This window comes from Bombina bombina, chromosome 6, assembly GCF_027579735.1.
Source record: "Bombina bombina isolate aBomBom1 chromosome 6, aBomBom1.pri, whole genome shotgun sequence".
In the NCBI taxonomy this organism is placed as follows: Eukaryota; Metazoa; Chordata; class Amphibia; order Anura; family Bombinatoridae; genus Bombina; species Bombina bombina.
Window position 1 is genome coordinate 19082832 of NC_069504.1, and position 21735 is coordinate 19104566.

At 42.9% G+C, this 21735-nt stretch overlaps 1 protein-coding gene across 1 annotated transcript in view; it reads left to right on the plus strand.

Moving 5' to 3' along the window:
• Positions 1-21735, plus strand: part of SND1 (staphylococcal nuclease and tudor domain containing 1) — a gene marked incomplete in the record, with an annotated part of 1252242 nt that overhangs the window by 311668 nt on the left and 918839 nt on the right. Inside the window, 1 exon segment of the mRNA XM_053716327.1 lies at positions 272-362. Within this exon segment, the coding sequence (XP_053572302.1) occupies positions 272-362 (91 nt within the window).

A 21735-nucleotide genomic window follows, 5' to 3' on the forward strand; every position in this document is an offset into this window, starting at 1 on the left:
TTGTTAGTGGTACTTGAGGACTGAAGAGGAGAATATGCTGTGTATACTCCAGTAGCAGTGAGGATTGGCTCACAAATAAGGCGAGTGGTGGGTAAAGCTTTTTGCAGCAGACAAGGCGGTAATGCGTATCGCGCTATTACTTCAGAGACCTATTGCAATGTGTTTACTAACAGGTCAGATGTATTATGGATCTAATGGCTTGTTCTGTGCTAATTTGTACTTAAAACAATCATTTCTCTTCTGTCTGACGTGTGCTTTGCTTTCCCCATAGGTTTGCTAAGGAGCACAAAGTAAGGATCTGGAAAGATTATGTTGCACCCACAGCCAATCTGGACCAAAAGGACAAGCTATTTGTCGCAAAGGTAAAATCTTTATCATGTAAAGTCATCTGCACTGTATTAATCACTTCCTGTGCGCTACTGACTAATCTCACACTACACTGTGCTCTACTGCACGGTATTAATCACTTCCTGTGCGCTACTGAGTGTAATCTCACACTACACTGTGCTCATCTGCACATTTTACACGGTATTAAACACTTTCTGTGCGCTACTGACTAATCTCACACTACACTGTGCTCATCTGCACATACTACACGGTATTAATCACTTCCTGTGTGCTACTGAGTGTAATCTCACACTACCCTACACTGTGCTCGTCTGCACATACTGCACGGTATTAATCACTTCCTGTGCGCTACTGACTAATCTCACACTACACTGTGCTCTACTGCACGGTATTAATCACTTCCTGTGCGCTACTGAGTGTAATCGCACACTACACTGTGCTCATCTGCACATTTTACACGGTATTAAACACTTTCTGTGCGCTACTGACTAATCTCACACTACACTGTGCTCATCTGCACATACTACACGGTATTAATCACTTCCTGTGTGCTACTGAGTGTAATCTCACACTACCCTACACTGTGCTCGTCTGCACATACTGCACGGTATTAATCACTTCCTGTGCGCTACTGACTAATCTCACACTACACTATGCTCATCTGCACATTTTACACGGTGTTAAACACTTTCTGTGCGCTACTGACTAATCTCACACTACACTGTGCTCATCTGCACATACGGCACGGTATTAATCACTTCCTGTGCGCTACTGAGTGTAATCTCACACTACCCTACACTGTGCTCATCTGCACATACGGCACGGTATTAATCACTTCCTGTGCGCTACTGAGTGTAATCTCACACTACCCTACACTGTGCTAATCTGCACATACTGCACTGTATTAATCACTTCCTGTGCGCTACTGACTGTAATCTCACACTACCTTACACTGTGCTCGTCTGCACATACTGCACGGTATCAATCACTTCCTGTGTGCTACTGACTGTAATCTCACACTACCCTACACTGTGCTCGTCTGCACATACTGCACTGTATTAATCACTTCCTGTGCGCTACTGACTGTAATATCACACTACCCTACACTGTGCTCGTCAGCACATACTGCACGGTATTAATCACTTCCTGTGTGCTACTGACTGTAATCTCACACTACCCTACACTGTGCTCATCTGCACATACTGCACGGTATTAATCACTTCCTGTGTGCTACTGACTAATCTCACACTACCCTACCCTACACTGTGCTCATCTGCACATACTGCACGGTATTAATCACTTCCTGTGCACTACTGACTAATCTCACACTACCCTACACTGTGTGCTCATCTGCACATACTGCACAGTATTAATCACTTCCGGTGCGCTACAGACTGTAATCTCACACTACCCTACACTGCTCCACGTCTGCACATACTGCACGGTATTAATCACTTCCGGTGCGCTACTGACTGTAATCTCACACTACCCTACACTGCTCCTCATCTGCACATACTGCACGGTATTAATCACTTCCTGTGCGCTACAGACTGTAATCTCACACTACCCTACACTGCTCCACTACTGCACGGTATTAATCACTTCCGGTGCGCTACAGACTGTAATCTCACACTACCCTACACTGCTCCACGTCTGCACATACTGCACGGTATTAATCAAAGGAGAACAGAATAGAGGGCGCCACATAGTGCAGATCAAAAACAGCTTGAAATGGGGAGCAATAGGAACTAAAGAATCCTACTCACAATGTAAAGCACTGATGTGCAATACTATCAGTCCGGAACCACACGTCGTCCGGTAGACCAGCAGAAGATGTCACCAGTGGGAATCCTCGTCTCACCAGGGAGAGTCCAAAGATGCCCAGAATGGAGTAGTCAGGACGAGCCAATGGAGCAGGGATCAGCCAGCAGGTCCAGAGACTCAGTGCAAGGTGTTCGGAAGGTCCAAAAGATATTTCACCAAGGACAGAAATAATAGTTCAGCAGCAGATGGAGAGTTAAAAAAGTTTCAAATTTATTATAATAATAAAAACAGCAACGCGTTTCTCAGTGTAACACACTTTCATCAGGCTATACAAACAAACTCTCAGCTGCCATATTTAAAACCAAATTAGACCAATCATGAATCAGAAAAAATGCACACCCCAAAAGGAACATACCAAAATAACTGTGGAGGGGGTAAAAAATTCACATGAATAAAAATGGTATATTTGAGAGAACCAAAGTTATGAATTACATTATATAGATAATTGGAACTAGCTTAGTCAATTTCCAAGAACAACAAATCACTAATATTATCAGATCACTAATATATACTATATAATATAATTCATAACTTTGGTTCTCTCAAATATACCATTTCTCTTGTAAGGTGTATCCAGTCCACGGATTCATCCTTTACTTGTGGGATATTCTCCTTCCCTACAGGAAGTGGCAAAGAGAGCACACAGCAGAGCTGTCCATATAGCTCCCCCTCTAGCTCCACCCCCCAGTCATTCTCTTTGCCGGCACTAAGCACTAGGGTCTCTCTCGGGAGGGTAAAGTGAATGTGGTTTTAGAATTGTAGTTTTTATTATCTTCAATCAAAAGTTTGTTATTTTAAATGGTACCGGTTTGTACTATTTACTCTCTAGCAGAAAAGTGATGAAGATTTCTGCTGAGAGGAAAATTATTTTAGCATGTTGTAACTAAAATCCACTGCTGTTCCCACACAGGACTGAGGAGTACCAGAAAACTTCAGTTTGCAGGGGAACTGCAATAAGGTATGTTCAGTCACTTATTTCTAGACAAGACTGAGATAATGCTAGAAGAGACTGACAATATCCCCATGAGGGGAGGGTAAGGTATGCTCAGAGACTTAGTAAGGAATTGAATGCTTACATAACAGGGCTAATTATGCTGGTTGACACTAATTCAGGGCAATCGATTGTTTTCTTAGGAAAAAAGACACTTTGAAAGTCCTTTTGGGTTCTTTCTGGGGTTATTACCCACATGGCTATTTTTTATTCACTTTGGAGTGATTTCTTAGGCCTCACAGTTCCGGAGTAGAGTGGGAGGGGCCTTATTTCGCGCCTCAGATGCGCAGTTAGAATTACATAGAAGTTCGTGCTGCTTTACATGGAGGGTCCTGCTGCTGTTTGAGGGCCTAAAGGAAGCTATATTCCCCCATATCTGGTCCCTAAGGGCAGGTAGGGCCACAGCAGTGCTGTAGTAATTTTAACCAGGTGTTGGCTTTAGGCTGCTTCGGTTTGGGCATTAAGGGGTTAATCGTTTTGCTACTAGTGGTGCAATCTTACTAAGGCTTTAGGTACATACTGTGAAAATTTCAAAAGGATTACTGCATTTTTCACTGTTTTGCAAAATTGTGTGCCTTTTTTATTTGATTAAAGTGATTTCCAAGCCTGTTTATGTATACTACTAGTCTGTTAAACATGTCTGACACCAAGGAAAATCCTTGTTCAATGTGTTTAGAAGCAATGGTGGATCCCCCTCTCAGAATGTGTCCCACTTGTACTGATATGTCTATACACTTTAAAGATCATATTGTTGCACTTAAGAACGTGGCCCAAGATGATTCTCAGACTGAAGGTAACAAGGGTAGCCCGTCTGCCTCTCCCCAAGTGTCACAACCAGTTACGCCCGCTCAAGCGACGCCTAGTACCTCTAGTGCATCTAACCCTTTTACATTACAAGACTTAGCGGCATTCATGGATAATTCTCTTGCAGATTTCTTAACTAAACTGCCCGTGTTACCTGCAAAGCGTGATAGCTCCGTTTTAAGAACAGATTATTAGCATTCTGACGCTTTGGTAGCCGTATCCGATATACCCTCACAACGCTCTGAAGTGGGAGCGAGGGATTTGATGTCTGAGGGAGAAGTTTCTGATTCAGGAAGGGTTCCTCCTCAGACAGATTCAGATACATTGGCTTTTAAATTTAAACTAGAACACCTCCGCGTTTTGCTCAGGGAGGTATTAGCTACACTGGATGACTGCGACCCTTTGGTGGTCCCAGAGAAATTGTGTAAAATGGACAAGTACCTAGAGGTCCCTGTTTACACTGATGCGTTTCCGGTCCCTAAGAGGTTTGCGGATATCGTTACTAGGGAGTGGGATAGACCAGGTGTCCCCTTTGTTCCCCCTCCTGTTTTTAAGAAAATGTTCCCCATATCTGACCCCATGCGGGACTCGTGGCAGACGGTCCCTAAGGTGGAGGGGGCTGTTTCTTCACTTGCTAAACGCACAACCATACCAATTGAAGACAGTTGTGCTTTTAAAGACCCTATGGATAAAAAATTAGAGGGTTTACTTAAGAAAATTTTTGTTCAACAAGGTTTTCTTCTCCAACCTATTGCCTGCATTATTCCTGTAACTACTGCAGCTGCTTTCTGGTTTGAGGCGCTGGAAGACTCGCTCCAGACGGAGACCTCATATGAGGAAATTATGGATAGAATTAAGGCTCTAAAGCTAGCTAATTCTTTTATCACTGACGCCGCTTTCCAAATAGCTAAGTTAGCAGGGAGAAAAATTCAGGTTTCGCCATTTTGGCGCGCAGGGCGCTATGGCTAAAGTCCTGGTCGGCCGATGTGTCGTCTAAATCCAAGCTTTTGAACATCCCTTTCAAAGGAAAGACCCTCTTCGGGCCTGAATTGAAAGAGATTATTTCAGAAATCACCGGGGGAAAAGGCCATGCTCTCCCTCAGGACAAGCCCTTTAAGACAAAGAACAAAGCTAATTTTCGTTCCTTTCGTAGTTTCAGGAACGGCCCCGCTTCATCCTCTCCGGCTGCAAAGCAAGAGGGTAACGCTTCACAGCCCAAGGCAACCTGGAAACCTTACCTGGGCTGGAATAAGGGTAAACAGGCCAAAAAGCCTGCAGCTGCCACCAAGACAGCATGAAGGGGTAGCCCCCGATCCGGGACCGGATCTAGTAGGGGGCAGACTCTCTCTCTTCACTCAGGCCTGGGCAAGAGATGTACACGATCCTTGGGCATTAGAGATTGTATCCCAGGGATATCTTCTAGAATTCAAGGACTCTCCTCCAAGGGGAAGGTTCCACATTTCTCGTCTGTCTACAGATCAGACAAAGAAAGAGGTGTTTTTACGCTGTGTAGAAAATCTACATACAATGGGAGTGATCCACCCAGTTCCAATTGCGGAACAAGGGTTGGGTTTTTACTCAAACCTGTTTGTGGTTCCCAAAAAAGAGGGAACTTTCAGACCCATCCTGGATCTAAAAATTCTAAACAGATTCCTCAGAGTCCCATCATTCAAAATGGAGACCATTCGGACAGTCTTACCAATGATCCAGGAAGGTCAATATATGACTACCGTGGATCTAAAGGATGCATACCTACACATTCCTATCCACAAAGATCATCACCAGTTTCTCAGGTTTGCTTTTCTGGACAAGCATTACCAGTTTGTGGCTCTTCCCTTCGGCTTAGCCACTTCTCCCAGAATTTTCACAAAGGTGCTAGGGTCCCTCCTGGCGGTTCTAAGACCGCGGGGCATAGCAGTGGCGCTTTACCTAGACGACATATTAATTCAGGCGCCGTCTTTCCAAAGAGCCAAGTCTCACACGGAGATTGTATTGGCCTCATGGGTGGAAGGTGAACATCAAAAAGAGTTCTTTCCCCTATCACAAGTGTTCCCTTCCTAGGGACTCTAATAGACTCGGTAGAAATGAAAATATTTCTGACGGAGGTCAGAAAATTAAAACTGTTAACTACTTGCCGAACTCTTCATTCCATTCCCCGGCCATCTGTAGCTCAGTTCATGGAGACAATCGGATTAATGGTAGCATCAATGGACATAGTCCCTTTTGCTCGGATACACCTCAGACCACTGCAACTATGCATGCTCAAACAGTGGAATGGGGATTATGCAGATTTGTCTCCTCAAATTCAGTTGGACCAGGATACCAGAGATTCTCTTCTCTGGTGGTTGTCTCAGGATCACCTATCTCAGGGAATATGTTTCCGCAGGCCAGAGTGGATCATTGTAATGACCGACGCCAGTCTGTTAGGCTGGGGTGCGGTCTGGGACTCCCTGAAAGCTCAGGAACTGAGGGCGATATTCAACGCTCTTCAGGCATGTCCACAACTAGCTGCGGCCAAATTCATCAGATTTCAGTCGGACAACATCACGACTGTAGCTTACGTCAATCATCAGGGGGGAACAAAGAGTTCCCTAGCGATGACGGAAGTAACCAAAATAATCAGGTGGGCGGAGGATCACTCCTGCCATCTCTCAGCAATTCACATCCCAGGAGTAGACAACTGGGAGGCGGATTTCTCTTGTAAGGTGTATCCAGTCCACGGATCATCCATTACTTGTGGGATATTCTCCTTCCCAACAGGAAGTTGCAAGAGGATCACCCACAGCAGAGCTGCTATATAGCTCCTCCCCTAACTGCCATATCCAATCATTCTCTTGCAACTCTCAACAAGCATGGAGGTAGTAAGAGGAAAGTGGTGTAAAGTAGTTTGTTTTTTACTTCAATCAAAAGTTTATTTTAAATGGTACCGGAGTTGTACTATTTTGTCCCAGGCAGAAAATAGAAGAAGAATCTGCCTGTGATTTCTATGATCTTAGCAGGTTGTAGCTAAGATCCATTGCTGTTCTCACACATGACTGAAGAGAGGTAACTTCAGCGGGGGAATGGCGTGCAGGTTATCCTGCTATGAGGTATGTGCAGTTAAATTTCTTTCATGTAATTTGCAAGAGTCCATGAGCTAGTGACGTATGGGATATACATTCCTACCAGGAGGGGCAAAGTTTCCCAAACCTCAAAATGCCTATAAATACACCCCTCACCACACCCACAATTCAGTTTTACAAACTTTGCCTCCCGTGGAGGTGGTGAAGTAAGTTTTTGTGCTAGATTCTTCGTTGATATGCGCTTCGCAGCAGGTTGGAGCCCGGTTTTCCTCTCAGAGTGCAGTGAATGTCAGAGGGATGTGAAGAGAGTATTGCCTATTTGAATACCATGGTCTCCTTCTACGGGATCTATTTCATAGGTTCTCTGTTATCGGTCGTAGAGATTTCTTCTCCTACCTCCCTTTTCAGATCGACGATATACTCTAATATACCATTACCTCTACTGATTCTTGTTTCAGTACTGGTTTGGCTATCTACTATATGTAGATGAGTGTCTTGGGGTAAGTAAGTCTTATTTTATTATGACACTCTTAAGCTATGGTTGGGCACTTTATTTATAAAGTTCTAAATATGTGTTTAAACTTATATTTGCCATGATTCAGGGTAATCAGTATTCCTTATTTCAGACAGTTTCATTATTTGGGATAATGCATATGAATGATTAATTTTTCTTACCTTAAAAGTTTTTCAATTGACTTTTTTCCCTGTGGGCTGTTAGGCTCGCGGGGGCTGAAAATGCTTCAATTTATTGCGTCCTTTTTGGCGCTGACTTTTTTGGCGCAAAAATGGTCATTTCCGGCGTCCTAATTGACGCCGGAAGTTGCGTCATTTTTTTGACGTTTTTTTTTGCTGCAAAAATGTGGGCGTTATTTTTTTCGGTGTCACCGGATGTGGCGTCATACTTAGCGCCAAAAAATATAGGCGTTGTACTTGGCGCCAATAATGTGGGCGTCTTTTTGGCGCCAAAAAATGTGGGCGTCATTATTGTCTCCACCTTTTTTTCCATATTATTTCAGTCTCATTTTTCATTGCTTCTGATTGCTAGAGGCTTGTTCATTGGCATTTTTTCCCATTCCTGAAACTGTCATTTAAGGAATTTGATAATTTTGCTTTATATGTTGTTTTTTCTATTACATATTACAAGATGTCTCAACTTGACCCTGGATCAGAATCTACTTCTGGAAAGATGCTGCCTGATGCTGGTTCTACCAAAGTTAAGTGCATTTGTTGTAAACTTGTGGTAACTGTTACTCCGTCTGTAGTTTGTGATGAATGTCATGATAAACTTGCTAATGCAGATAGTATTTCCATTAGTAATAATCCATTACCTGTTGTTGTTCCCTCAACATCTAATGCTCAGGATGTTCCTGTTAATGTAAAATAATTTGTTTCTAAATCTATTAGGAAGGCTCTGTCTGTTATTCCTCCTTCCAGTAAACGTAAAAGGTCTTTTAAAATTTCTCATATTTCAGATGAATTTTGTCTGACTTGTCTGTTTCTGATGAGGATTTATCTGGTTCAGAAGATTCCGTCTCAGATATTGATACTGATAAATCTTCATATTATTTAAAATGGAATTTATTCGTTCTTTACTTAAAGAAGTGTTAGTCGCATTAGATATGGAGGAGTCTAGTCCTCTTGATACTAAATCTACTAAGCGTTTAAATTCGGTTTTCAAACCTCATATAGTTATTCCAGAAGTTTTTCCTGTCCCTGATGCTATTTCTGAAGTAATTTCTAGGGAATGGAATAAGCTGGGTAATTCATTTACTCCTTCTCAAAGGTTTAAGAAATTGTACCCTGTGCCATCTGATAGATTAGAATTTTGGGACAAAATCCCTAAAGTTGATGGGGCTATCTCTACTCTTGCTAAACGTACTACTATTCCTACAGCGGATAGTACTTCCTTTAAGGATCCTTTAGATAGGAAGCTTGGATCCTTTCTAAGGAGAGCTTATTTATGTTCAGGTAATCTTCTTAGACCTGCTATTTCTTTGGCTGATGTTGCTGCTGCTTCCACTTTCTGGTTGGAGGCGTTGGCACAACAAGTGTCAGACCATAATACTCATAGCATTGTTAAACTTCTTCAACATGCTAATAACTTTATTTGTGATGCCATCTTTGATATCATTAGAATTGATGTCAGCTATATGTCTTTAGCTATTTTAGCTAGAATAGCTTTATGGCTTAAAACTTGGAATCATGATATGACTTCTAAGTCAACTTTGCTTTCTCTTTCTTCCCAAGGTAATAAATTATTTGGTTCTCAGCTGGATTCTATTATTTCAACTGTTACTGGGGGGAAAGGATCTTTTTTGCCTCAGGACAAAAAATCTAAAGGTAAATACAGGGCTGCTAATCGTTTTCGTTCCTTTCGTCAGAATAAGGAACAGAAGCCTGACCCTTCCCCTAAAGGAACGGTTTCCGTTTGGAAACCTTCTCCAGTCTGGAATAAATCCAAGCCTTTTAGAAAGTCAAAGCCAGCTCCCAAGTCCACATGAAGGTGCGGCCGTCATTCCAGCACAGCTGGTAGGGGGTAGGTTATGATTTTTCAAAGATATTTGGATCAATTCGATTAACAGTCTTTGGATTCAGAACATTGTTTCACAAGGGTACAGAATAGGTTTCAAGGTAAGGCCGCCTGCGAGAAGATTTTTTCTCTCTCGCATTCCAATAAACCCAGTGAAGGCTCAGGCGTTTCTGAAATGTGTTTCAGATCTAGAGTTGGCTGGGGTAATTGTCCCTGTTCCAGTTCTGGAACGGGGTCTGGGGTTTTACTCAAATCTATTCATTGTACCAAAGAAGGAGAATTCCTTCAGACCAGTTCTGGATCTAAAAATATTGAATCGTTATGTAAGGATACCAACATTCAAAATGGTAACTATAAGGACTATTCTGCCTTTTGTTCAGGAAGGGCATTATATGTCCACAATAGATTTACAGGATGCATATCTTCATATTCCAATTCATCCAGATCACTATCAGTTTCTGAGATTCTTTTTACTAGACAAGCATTACCAGTTTGTGGCCCTTCCGTTTGGCCTAGCAACAGCTCCAAGGATCTTTTCAAAGGTTCTCGGTGCCCTTCTCTCTGTAATCAGAGAACAGGGTATTGCGGTATTTCCTTATTTGGACGATATCTTGGTACTTGCTCAGTCTTCACATTCTGCAGAATCTCATACGAATCAACTTGTGTCGTTTCTTCAAAGACATGGTTGGAGGATCAATTTACCAAAGAGTTCGTTGATTCCTCAGACAAAGGTAACCTTTTTGGGTTTTCAAATAGATTCAGTGTCCATGACCTTGTCTTTAACAGAAAAGAGACGTCTGAAATTGGTTTCAGCCTATCGAAACCTTCAGTCTCAATCATTCCCTTCGGTAGCTTTGTGCATGGAAATTCTAGGTCTCATGACTGCTGCATCGGACGCGATCCCCTTTGCTCGTTTTCACATGCGACCTCTTCAGCTTTGTATGCTGAACCAGTGGTGCAGGCATTATACAAAGATATCACAATTAATATCCTTAAATCCCAATGTACGACACTCTCTGACGTGGTGGATAGATCACCATCGTTTAGTCCAAGGGGCTTCTTTTGTTCGTCCAACCTGGACTGTGATCTCAACAGATGCGAGTCTGTCAGGTTGGGGAGCTGTATGGGGATCTCTGACAGCGCAGGGGGTTTGGGAATCTCAGGAGGCGAGATTACCAATCAACATTTTGGAGCTCCGTGCGATTTTCAGAGCTCTTCAGTTCTGGCCTCTTCTGAAGAGAGAATCGTTTATTTGTTTTCAGACAGACAATGTCACAACCGTGGCATATGTCAATCATCAAGGTGGGACTCACAGTCCTCAGGCTATGAAAGAAGTATCTCGGATACTTGTATGGGCGGAATCCAGCTCGTGTCTAATCTCTGCGGTTCACATCCCAGGTGTAGACAATTGGGAAGCGGATTATCTCAGTCGCCAGACGTTACATCCGGGCGAATGGTCTCTTCACCCAGAGGTATTTCTTCAGATTGTTCAAATCTGGGGACTTCCAGAAATAGATATGATGGCCTCTCATCTAAACAAGAAACTTCCCAGGTATCTGTCCAGATCCAGGGATCCTCAGGCGGAGGCAGTGGACGCGTTGTCGCTTCCTTGGAATTATCATCCTGCCTATATCTTTCCGCCTCTAGTTCTTCCAAAAGTGATTTCCAAAATTCTAATGGAACGTTCGTTTGTACTGCTGGTGGCTCCAGCATGGCCTCACAGGTTTTGGTATGCGGATCTCATTCGGATGGCCAGTTGCCAACCTTGGACTCTTCCGTTAAGTCCAGACCTAATATCTCAAGGCCCTTTTTTCCATCAGGATCTCAAATCATTAAATTTGAAGGTATGGAAATTGAACGCTTGATTCTCAGTCATAGAGGTTTCTCTGACTCAGTAATTAATACTATGTTACAGGCTCGTAAATCTGTGTCTAGGAAGATTCATTATCGAGTCTGGAAGACTTACATTTCTTGGTGTTCTTCTCATAAATTCTCCTGGCATTCTTTTAGAATTCCTAGAATTTTACAGTTTCTTCTGGATGGTTTGGATAAAGGTTTGTCTGCAAGTTCCTTGAAAGGACAAATCTCTGCTCTTTCTGTTCTTTTTCACAGAAAGATTGCTAATCTTCCAGATATTCATTGTTTTGTACAGGCTTTGGTTCGAATCAAACCTGTTATTAACCCCTTAAGGACCAGCGACGTACCCTGTATGTCGCTGGCCTTTTTTTGGGACTTGATTGTTTTATAGCACGGTCTTGCCACCAGCGTTGAGACTGCTCTATTCCACAAAGCCTGCTGGAGGGAGTGCATTAATAGCGTGTTCTTGCTAGACTTGTGCTATTATGTCCTGAAAAAACCCTTATCGACTAGTGACATACAGGGTACATTGTGGTCATTAAGGGGTTAAGTCAATTTCTCCTCCTTGGAGTCTTAATTTGGTTCTGAGGGCTTTACAATCTCCTCCGTTTGAACCTATGCATTCTCTGGACATTAAATTACTTTCTTGGAAAGTTCTGTTCCTTTTGGCCATCTCTTCTGCTAGAAGAGTTTCTGAGTTATCTGCTCTTTCTTGTGAATCTCCTTTTCTGATTTTTCATCAGGATAAGGAGGTGTTGCGGACTTCATTTAAATTTTTACCTAAGGTTGTGAATTCTAACAACATTAGTAGAGAAATTGTTGTTCCTTCATTGTGTCCTAATCCTAAGAATTCTCTGGAGAGATCTTTACATTTTTTGGATGTAGTAAGAACTTTAAAATATTATGTTGAAGCTACTAAAGATTTTAGGAAGACTTCCAGTCTATTTATCTTTTCTGGTTCCATTTCTTTGGCGTCTCGGTTAAAGTCTTTGATTCATCATGCTTATGTGGAGTTGGGTAAATCCCCGCCTCAAAGGATTACGGCTCATTCTACTAGGTCAGTTTCTACTTCCTGGGCTTTTAGGAATGAAGCTTCTGTTGATCAGATTTGCAAAGCAGCAACTTGGTCTTCTTTGCATACTTTTACTAAATTCTACCATTTTGATGTGTTTTCTTCTTCTGAAGCAGTTTTTGGTAGAAAAGTACTTCAGGCAGCTGTTTCAGTTTGATTCTTCTGCTTATAATTTCATTTTTTTTCATTATTGAAGATTAAAACTTTTTTGTTTTGGGTTGTGGATTATTTTTCAGCGGAATTGGCTGTCTTTATTTTATCCCTCCCTCTCTAGTGACTCTTGCGTGGAAGTTCCACATCTTGGGTATTTATTATCCCATACGTCACTAGCTCATGGACTCTTGCTAATTACATGAAAGAAAACAACATAATTTATGTAAGAACTTACCTGATAAATTCATTTCTTTCATATTAGCAAGAGTCCATGAGGCCCACCCTTTTTTGTGGTGGTTATGATTTTTTTGTATAAAGCACAATTATTCCAATTCCTTATTTTGATGCTTTCGCTCCTTTCTTATCACCCCACTTCTTGGCTATTCGTTAAACTGAATTGTGGGTGTGGTGAGGGGTGTATTTATAGGCATTTTGAGGTTTGGGAAACTTTGCCCCTCCTGGTAGGAATGTATATCCCATACGTCACTAGCTCATGGACTCTTGCTAATATGAAATAAATGAATTTATCAGGTAAGTTCTTACATAAATTATGTTTTTTTTCTAGAAGATGTGTATGCTAGAAAATGCTGCTGATACCAGATTTATGTAAGGTAAGCCTGAATACAGTGATTTAATAGCGACTGGTATCATGCTTACTTTCTGAGGTAATACTCTTATAGATTTGCAATATAAAACGTTTGCTGGCATGTTTAAACGTTTTTATATATACTTTGGTGATAAAACTTTATTGGGGCCTAGTTTTTTTTCCACATGGCTGGCTTAAATTTGCCTAGAAACAGTTTCCTGAGGCTTTCCACTGTTACTATGAGTGGGAGGGGCCTAATTTAGCGCTTTTTTGCGCAGTAACTTTTACAGACTGAGACATCCAGCTTCCTCCAGGAGTCCCCTGAATGCTATAGGACCTCTCTCAAGGGCTCTTAGGCTTTCCAAAATCGTTTGTTGGGGAAGGTAGGCCCACAGCAAGGCTGTGGCAGTTTGGTGTGCTGTTAAAAAACGTCTATCGTTTTTTTGATTCATTTTTTGAACTAAGGGGTTAATCATCCATTTGCAAGTGGGTGCAATGCTCTGTTCGCTTATTATACACACTGTAAAAATTTTGTTTGATTTACTGCTTTTTTTCACTGTTTTTCAAATTCTGACAAAAATTGTTTCTCTTAAAGGCACAGTACCGTTTTTATTTTTTGCTTGTTAACTTGATTTAAAGTGTTTTCCAAGCTTGCTGGTCTCATTGCTAGTCTGTTTAAACATGTCTGACATAGAGGAAACTCCTTGTTCATTATGTTTAGAAGCCATGGTGGAATCCCCTATTAGAATGTGTACCAAATGTACTGATTTCACTTTAAGCAATAAAGATCATATTCTGTCTTTAAAAAATTTATCACCAGAGGAATCTGACGAGGGGGAAGTTATGCCGACTAACTCGCCCCATGTGTCAGACCCTTTGACTCCCGCTCAAGGGACTCGCGCTCTAATGGCGCCAAGTACATCTAGTGCGCCCATAGCGTTTACTTTACAAGACATGGCGGCGGTCATGGATAATACTGTCAGCGGTATTATCCAGACTACCTGGGTTTAGAAGAAAGCGAGATAGCTCTGGAGTTAGAAGAAATACAGAGCATACTGACGCTTTAAGAGCTATGTCTGATACTCCCTCACAATATATAGAAGCTGAGGAAGGAGAGCTTCTTTCTGTGGGCGATGTTTTTGACTCAGGGAAAAAGATTCAACCTGATTCTGATATGTCTACATTTAAATTTAAGCTTGAACACCTCCGCGTGCTGCTCAGGGAGGTTTTAGCTGCTCTGAATGACTGATACAATTGCAGTGCCAGAAAAATTGTGTAGATTGGACAAATACTATGCAGTGCCGGTGTGCACTGATGTCTTTCCAATACCTAAAAGGTTTACAGAAATTTTTACTAAGGAATGGGATAGACCCGTTCTGGAATGGGATAGATGTGCCGTTCTCTCCCCCTCCTATTTTTAAGAAAATGTTTCCAATAGATGCTACCACACGGGACTTATGGCAGACAGTCCCTAAGGTGGAGGGAGCAGTTTCTACCCTAGCTAAGCGTACTACTATCCCTGTCGAGGACAGTAGTGCTTTCTCAGATCCAATGGATAAAAAGTTAGAGGGTTACCTTAAGAAAATGTTTATTCAACAAGGTTTTATTCTACAGCCCCTTGCATGCATTGCCCCAGTCACTGCTGCTGCGGCTTTCTGGTTTGAGTCTCTGGAAGAGGCTTTACAGGTAGAGACCCCATTGGATGACATACTTGACAAGCTTAGAGCACTTAAGCTAGCCAATTCTTTTGTTTCTGATGCCATTGTTCATTTGACTAAACTAACGGCTAAGAATTCTGGTTTTGCTATTCAAGCGCGCAGGGCACTATGGCTTAAATCATGGTCAGCTGACGTTACTTCAAAGTCTAAGCTGCTTAACATTCCCTTCAAGGGGCAAACCCTATTCGGGCCTGGTTTGAAGGAGATCATTTCTGATATCACTGGAGGAAAAGGTCATGCCCTTCCTCAGGATAGGTCCAAATCAAGGGCCAAACAGTCTAATTTTCGTGCCTTTCGAAACTTCAAGGCGAGTGCGGCATCAACTTCCTCTAATGCAATACAAGAGGGAACTTTTGCCCAGTCCAAGTTGGTCTGGAGACCTAACCAGACCTGGAACAAAAGGAAGCAGGCCAAAAAGCCTGCTGCTGCCCCTAAGACAGCATGAAGTATCAGCCCCCTATCCGGTAACGGATCTAGTAGGGGGCAGACTTTTGCTCTTCGCCCAGGCTTGGGCAAGAGATGTCCAGGATCCCTGGGCGTTGGAAATTGTATCCCAGGGGTATCTTCTGGACTTCAAAGCTTCTCCTCCAAAAGGGAGATTTCACAATTATCTACAAACCAGATAAAAAGAGAGGCATTTTTACACTGTGTTCAAGACCTCCTATTTATGGGAGTGATCCACCCAGTTCCAAAGGAGGAACAGGGACAAGGATTCTATTCAAATCTGTTTGTGGTTCCCAAAAAAGAGGGAACCTTCAGACCAATCTTAGATCTCAAGATCTTAAAAAATTTTCTCAGGGTTCCATCATTCAAGATGGAGACTATTCGTACCATCCTGCCTATGATCCAGGAGGGTCAATACATGACTACAGTGGATTTAAAGGATGTGTATCTTCACATTCCGATACACAAAGATCATCATCGGTTTCTCAGGTTTGCCTTCCTAGACAGGCATTACCAGTTTGTAGCTCTTACATTTGGGTTAGCTACAGCCCCAAGAATCTTTATGAAGGTTCTGGGGTCACTTCTGGCGGTCCTAAGGCCGTGGGGTATAGCAGTGGCCCCTTATTTAGACGACATTCTGATACAGGCGTCAAATTTCAAAATTGCCAAGTCTCATACGGACATAGTTCTGGCATTTTTGAGGTCGCATGGGTGGAAAGTGAACGAAGAAAAGAGTTCTCTATCCCCTCTCACAAGAGTATCCTTTCTGGGAACTCTAATAGATTCTGTAGAAATGAGGATTTACCTGACGGAGACCAGGTTATCAAAACTTCTAAATTCCTGCCGTGTTCCTTATTCCACTCCTCGCCCTTCGGTGGCTCAGTGTATGGAAGTAATCGGCTTAATGGTAGCGGCAATGGACATAGTGCCGTTCGCCCGCCTACATCTCAGACCGCTGCAACTCTGCATGCTCAGCCAGTGGAATGGCGATTACACAGATTTGTCCCCTCTACTAAATCTGGATCAAGAGACCAGGGATTCTCTTCTCTGGTGGCAATCCCGGGTCCATCTGTCCAAAGGTATGACCTTTCGCAGGCCAGATTTGACAATTGTAACGACAGATGCCAGCCTTCTAGGCTGGGGAGCAGTCTGGAACTCCCTGAAGGCTCAGGGATCGTGGACTCAGGAGGAGACACTCCTTCCGATAAACATTCCGGAACTAAGAGCGATATTCAATGCTCTTCAGGCTTGGCCTCAGCTAGCGACAATGAGGTTCATAAGATTTCAGTCGGACAACATCACGACTGTGGCTTACATCAACCATCAAGGGGGAACAAGGAGTTCCCTAGCGATGTTAGATGTCTCAAAGATAATTCGCTGGGCAGAGATTCACTCTTGCCACCTATCAGCTATCCATATCCCAGGTGTAGAGAACTGGGAGGCGGATTTTCTAAGTCGACAGACTTTTCACCCGGGGGAGTGGGAACTCCATCCGGAGGTGTTTGCACAATTGATTCATCGTTGGGGCAAACCAGAACTGGATCTCATGGCGTCTCGCCAGAACTCCAAACTTCCTTGTTACGGATCCAGGTCCAGGGACCCCAAGGCAGCGCTGATAGATGCTCTAGCAGCGCCTTGGTCCTTCAACCTGGCTTATGTGTTTCCACCGTTTCCTCTGCTCCCTCGTCTGATTGCCAAAATCAAGCAGGAGAGAGCATCGGTGATCTTGATGGCGCCTGCGTGGCCACGCAGGACTTGGTATGCAGATCTGGTGGACATGTCATCCTTTCCACCATGGACTCTGCCGCTGAGACCGGACCTTCTACTTCAAGGTCCTTTCAACCATCCTAATTTCTCTGAGGCTGACTGCCTGGAGATTGAACGCTTGATTTTATCAAAGCATGGTTTCTTCGAGTCAGTCATTGACACCTTATTTCAGGCTCGAAAGCCTGTCACCAGGAAAATCTATCATAAGATAGGGGACAGATTTCTGCTCTGTCTATTCTTTTGCACAAGCGTCTGGCGGATGTTCCAGACGTTCAGGCATTTTGCTTAGTTAGAATCAAGCCTGTGTTTAAACCTGTTGCTCCACCTTGGAGCTTAAATTTGGTTCTTAAAGTTCTTCAGGGGGTTCCGTTTGAACCTCTTCATTCCATGGATATCAAACGCCAGAGTGGGATCTGATGGCGTCCCGTCAGAACACCAAACTTCCTCTCTACGTGTCCAGGTCCCGGGATCCCAAGGCAGTATTGATAGATGCTCTAGCAGCGCCTTGGTCCTTCAATCTGGCTTATGCTTTTCCACCGTTTCCTCTTCTCACTCGTCTGGTCGCCAGAATCAAGCAGGAGAAGGCTTCGGTGTTTCTGATAGTGCCTGCGTGGCCACGCAGGACTTGGTATGCAGACCTAGTGGACATGTCATCTGTCCCACCATGGACATTGCCAATGAGGCAGGATCTTCTAATACAGGGTCCGTTCAAGCATCCAAATCTAGTTTCTCTACGTCTGACTGCTTGGAGATTGAACGCTTAATTCTATCAAACCGTGGTTTCTCTGAGTCAGTTATAGATACTCTGATTCAGGCTAGAAAGCCTGTCACCAGGAAAATCTACCATAAGATATGGCGGAAATATCTTTGTTGGTGTGATTCCAAGGGTTACTCATGTAGTAAGATTAGGATTCCCAGGATATTGTCTTTCCTCCAAGAAGGATTGGAGAAAGGATTGTCAGCTAGTTCCTTAAAAGGACAGATATCTGCTTTGTCTATCCTTTTACACAAGCGTCTGGCAGAGGTACCAGACGTTCAAGCGTTTACTCAGGCTTTAGTCAGAATCAAGCCTGTCTATAAACCTGTGGCTCCGCCATGGAGTCTAAATCTAGTTCTTTCAGTTCTTCAAGGGGTTCCGTTTGAACCTTTACATTCCATAGATATTAAGTTGTTATCTTGTAAAGTTTTGTTTTTGGTAGCTATCTCTTCTGCTCGAAGAGTCTCAGAATTATCTGCCTTGCAGTGTGATTCACCTTACCTGGTGTTCCACACAGATAAGGAAGTTTTGCGTACCAAACCTGGTTTTCTTACTAAAGTTGTTTCTAACAAGAATATTAACCCCTTAATGACCACAGCACTTTTCCATTTTCTGTCCGTTTGGGACCAAGGCTATTTTTACATTTTTGCGGTGTTTGTGTTTAGCTGTAATTTTACTCTTACTCATTTACTGTACCCACACATATTATATACCGTTTTTCTCGCCATTAAATGGACTTTCTAAAGATACCATTATTTTCATCATATCTTATCATTTACTATAAAAAAAATGATAAAATATGAGGAAAAATGGAAAAAAACACACTTTTTCTAACTTTGACCCCCAAAATCTGTTACACATCTACAACCACCAAAAAACACCCATGCTAAATAGTTTCTAAATTTTGTCCTGAGTTTAGAAATACCCAATGTTTACATGTTCTTTGCTTTTTTTGTAAGTTATAGGGCCATAAATACAAGTAGCACTTTGCTATTTCCAAACCATTTTTTTCCAAAATTAGCGCTAGTTACATTAGAACACTAATATCTTTCAGGAATACCTGAATATCCCTTGATATGTATATATTTTTTTTTAGTAGACATGCCAAAGTATTGATCTAGGCCCATTTTGGTATATTTCATGCCACCATTTCACCGCCAAATGCGATCAAATAAAAAAAAACGTAAACTTTTTCACAATTTTAGGTTTCTCACTGAAATCATTTACAAACAGCTTGTGCAATTATGGCACAAATGGTTGTAAATGCTTGTCTGGGATCCCCTTTGTTCAGAAATAGCAGACATATATGACTTTGGCGTTGCTTTCTGGTAATTAGAAGGCCACTAAATCCTGTTGCGCCTCACACGTGTATTATGGCTAGCAGTGAAAGGGTTAATTAGGGAGTTTGTAGTGAGCTTGCAGGGTTAATTTTAGCTTTAGTGTAGAGATCAGCCTCCCATCTGACACATCCCACCCCCTGATCCCTCCCAAACAGCTCCCTTCCCTCCCCCACCCCACAATTGTCCCCGCCATCTTAAGTACTGGCAGAAAGTCTGCCAGTACTAAAATAAAAGGGTTTTAAAAAAAATGAACATTTTTTTTAGCATATTTACATATGCTACTGTGTAGGATCCCCCCCTTAGCCCCCAACCTCCCTGATCCCCCCCAAAACCGCTCTCTAACCCTCCCCTCTGCCTTATTGGCTGTCTGCCAGTACCCAGTTTACAATAAAAAGTGCTTTTTTTTTTTTTTTTTTTTTTTTTTTTTTTTTCTGTAGTGTAGCTTCCCCCCCCCCCACACACACACAGACAAACCCCCACCACCTTGCTGATCGTTTTTTTTTTTTATTATTTTGACATTATTATTTATATTTTTTATTTCCACATTTTCTGTAGTGTAGCGGTTCCCACCCGCTCCCTCCCCGTGCACGCGCCCGCCGCCACCCTCCCGTGCACGCGTGCGCGCCCCCAGCCACCCCCGCCCACGATCCCGCCCCCCTTCACATCAACAGGGCCATCGATGGCCGCCTCCCGGTCCGGCTCCCACCCACCAACGCAGGGAGACACCGATCTCCGGTGCAGAGAGGGCCACAGAGTGGCTCTCTCTGCAGCGGATGACTTAAAAAGGTTATTGCAGGATGCCTCCATATCGAGGCATCACTGCAATAACCGGAAAGCATCTGGAAGCGAGCAGGATCGCTTCCAGCTGCTTTCCACACTGAGGACGTGCAGGGTACGTTCTCAGGCATTAACTGCCTTTTTTCTGAGGACGTACCCTGCACGTCCTCAGTCGTTAAGGGGTTAACCAGGAAATAGTTGTTCCTTCTCTGTGTCCTAATCCATCTTCGAAGAAGGAACGTCTATTACACAATCTTGATGTAGTTCGTGCTTTAAAGTTCTATTTACAAGCAACTAAGGATTTCAGACAAACATCTTCCTTGTTTATCTATTCTGGTAAGAGGAGAGGTCAGAAAGCGACTGCTACCTCTTTCCTTTTGGCTGAAAAGCATCATCCGTTTGGCCTATGAGACTGCTGGCCAGCAGCCTCCTGAAACTGTTACTGCTCATTCTACCAGAGCAGTGGGTTCCACATGGGCTTTTAAAAATGAGGCTTCTGTGAAACAGATTTGTAAGGCAGTGACTTGGTCTTCACTGCATACTTTTTCCAAATTTTACAAATTCGATACTTTTGCTTCTTCGGAGGCTATTTTTGGGAGAATGGTTTTGCAAGCAGTGGTGCCTTCCGTTTAAGGTACCTGTCTTGTTCCCTCCCTTCATCCGTGTCCTAAAGCATTGGTATTGGTATCCCACAAGTAAAGGATGAATCCGTGGACTGGATACACCTTGCAAGAGAAAACAGAATTTATACTTACCTGATAAATTACTTTCTCTTGTGGTGTATCCAGTCCACGGCCCGCCCTGGCAATTGAGTCAGGTAAAAAATTTTTTGTTTAAACTACAGTCACCACTGCACCCTATGGTTTCTCCTTTTTCTTCCTAACCTTTGGTCGAATGACTGGGGGGTGGAGGTAGAGGGGGAGCTATATGGACAGCTCTGCTGTGTGCTCTCTTTGCCATTTCCTGTAGGGAATGAGAATATCCCACGAGTAAAGGATGAATCTGTGGACTGGATACACCACAAGAGAAAGTAATTTATCAGGTAAGTATAAATTCTGTTTTTTATTCATGTGAATTTTTTACCCCCTCCACAGTTATTTTGGTATGTTCCTTTTGGGGTGTGCATTTTTTCTGATTCATGATTGGTCTAATTTGGTTTTAAATATGGCAGCTGAGAGTTTGTTTGTATAGCCTGATGAAAGTGTGTTACACTGAGAAACGCGTTGCTGTTTTTATTATAATAAATTTGAAACTTTTTTAACTCTCCATCTGCTGCTGAACTATTATTTCTGTCCTTGGTGAAATATCTTTTGGACCTTCCGAACACCTTGCACTGAGTCTCTGGACCTGCTGGCTGATCCCTGCTCCATTGGCTCGTCCTGACTACTCCATTCTGGGCATATTTGGACTCTCCCTGGTGAGACAAGGATTCCCACTGGTGACATCTGCTACCGGACGACGTGTGGTTCCGGACTGATAGTATTGCACATCAGTGCTTTACATTGTGTGAGTAGGATTCTTTAGTTCCTATTGCTCCCCATTTCAAGCTGTTTTTGATCTATTCCTCTATTCTGTTCTCCTTTGATTCTCTTACCTGTGTTGTGGCAAGACACCCTGGAGGAGCGGCCTACCTTCCCTGGATGCACTCCATTTGATACCCCCTGGATTTGCATATAACAGGACTTTCCTAACTCATTATTTACTG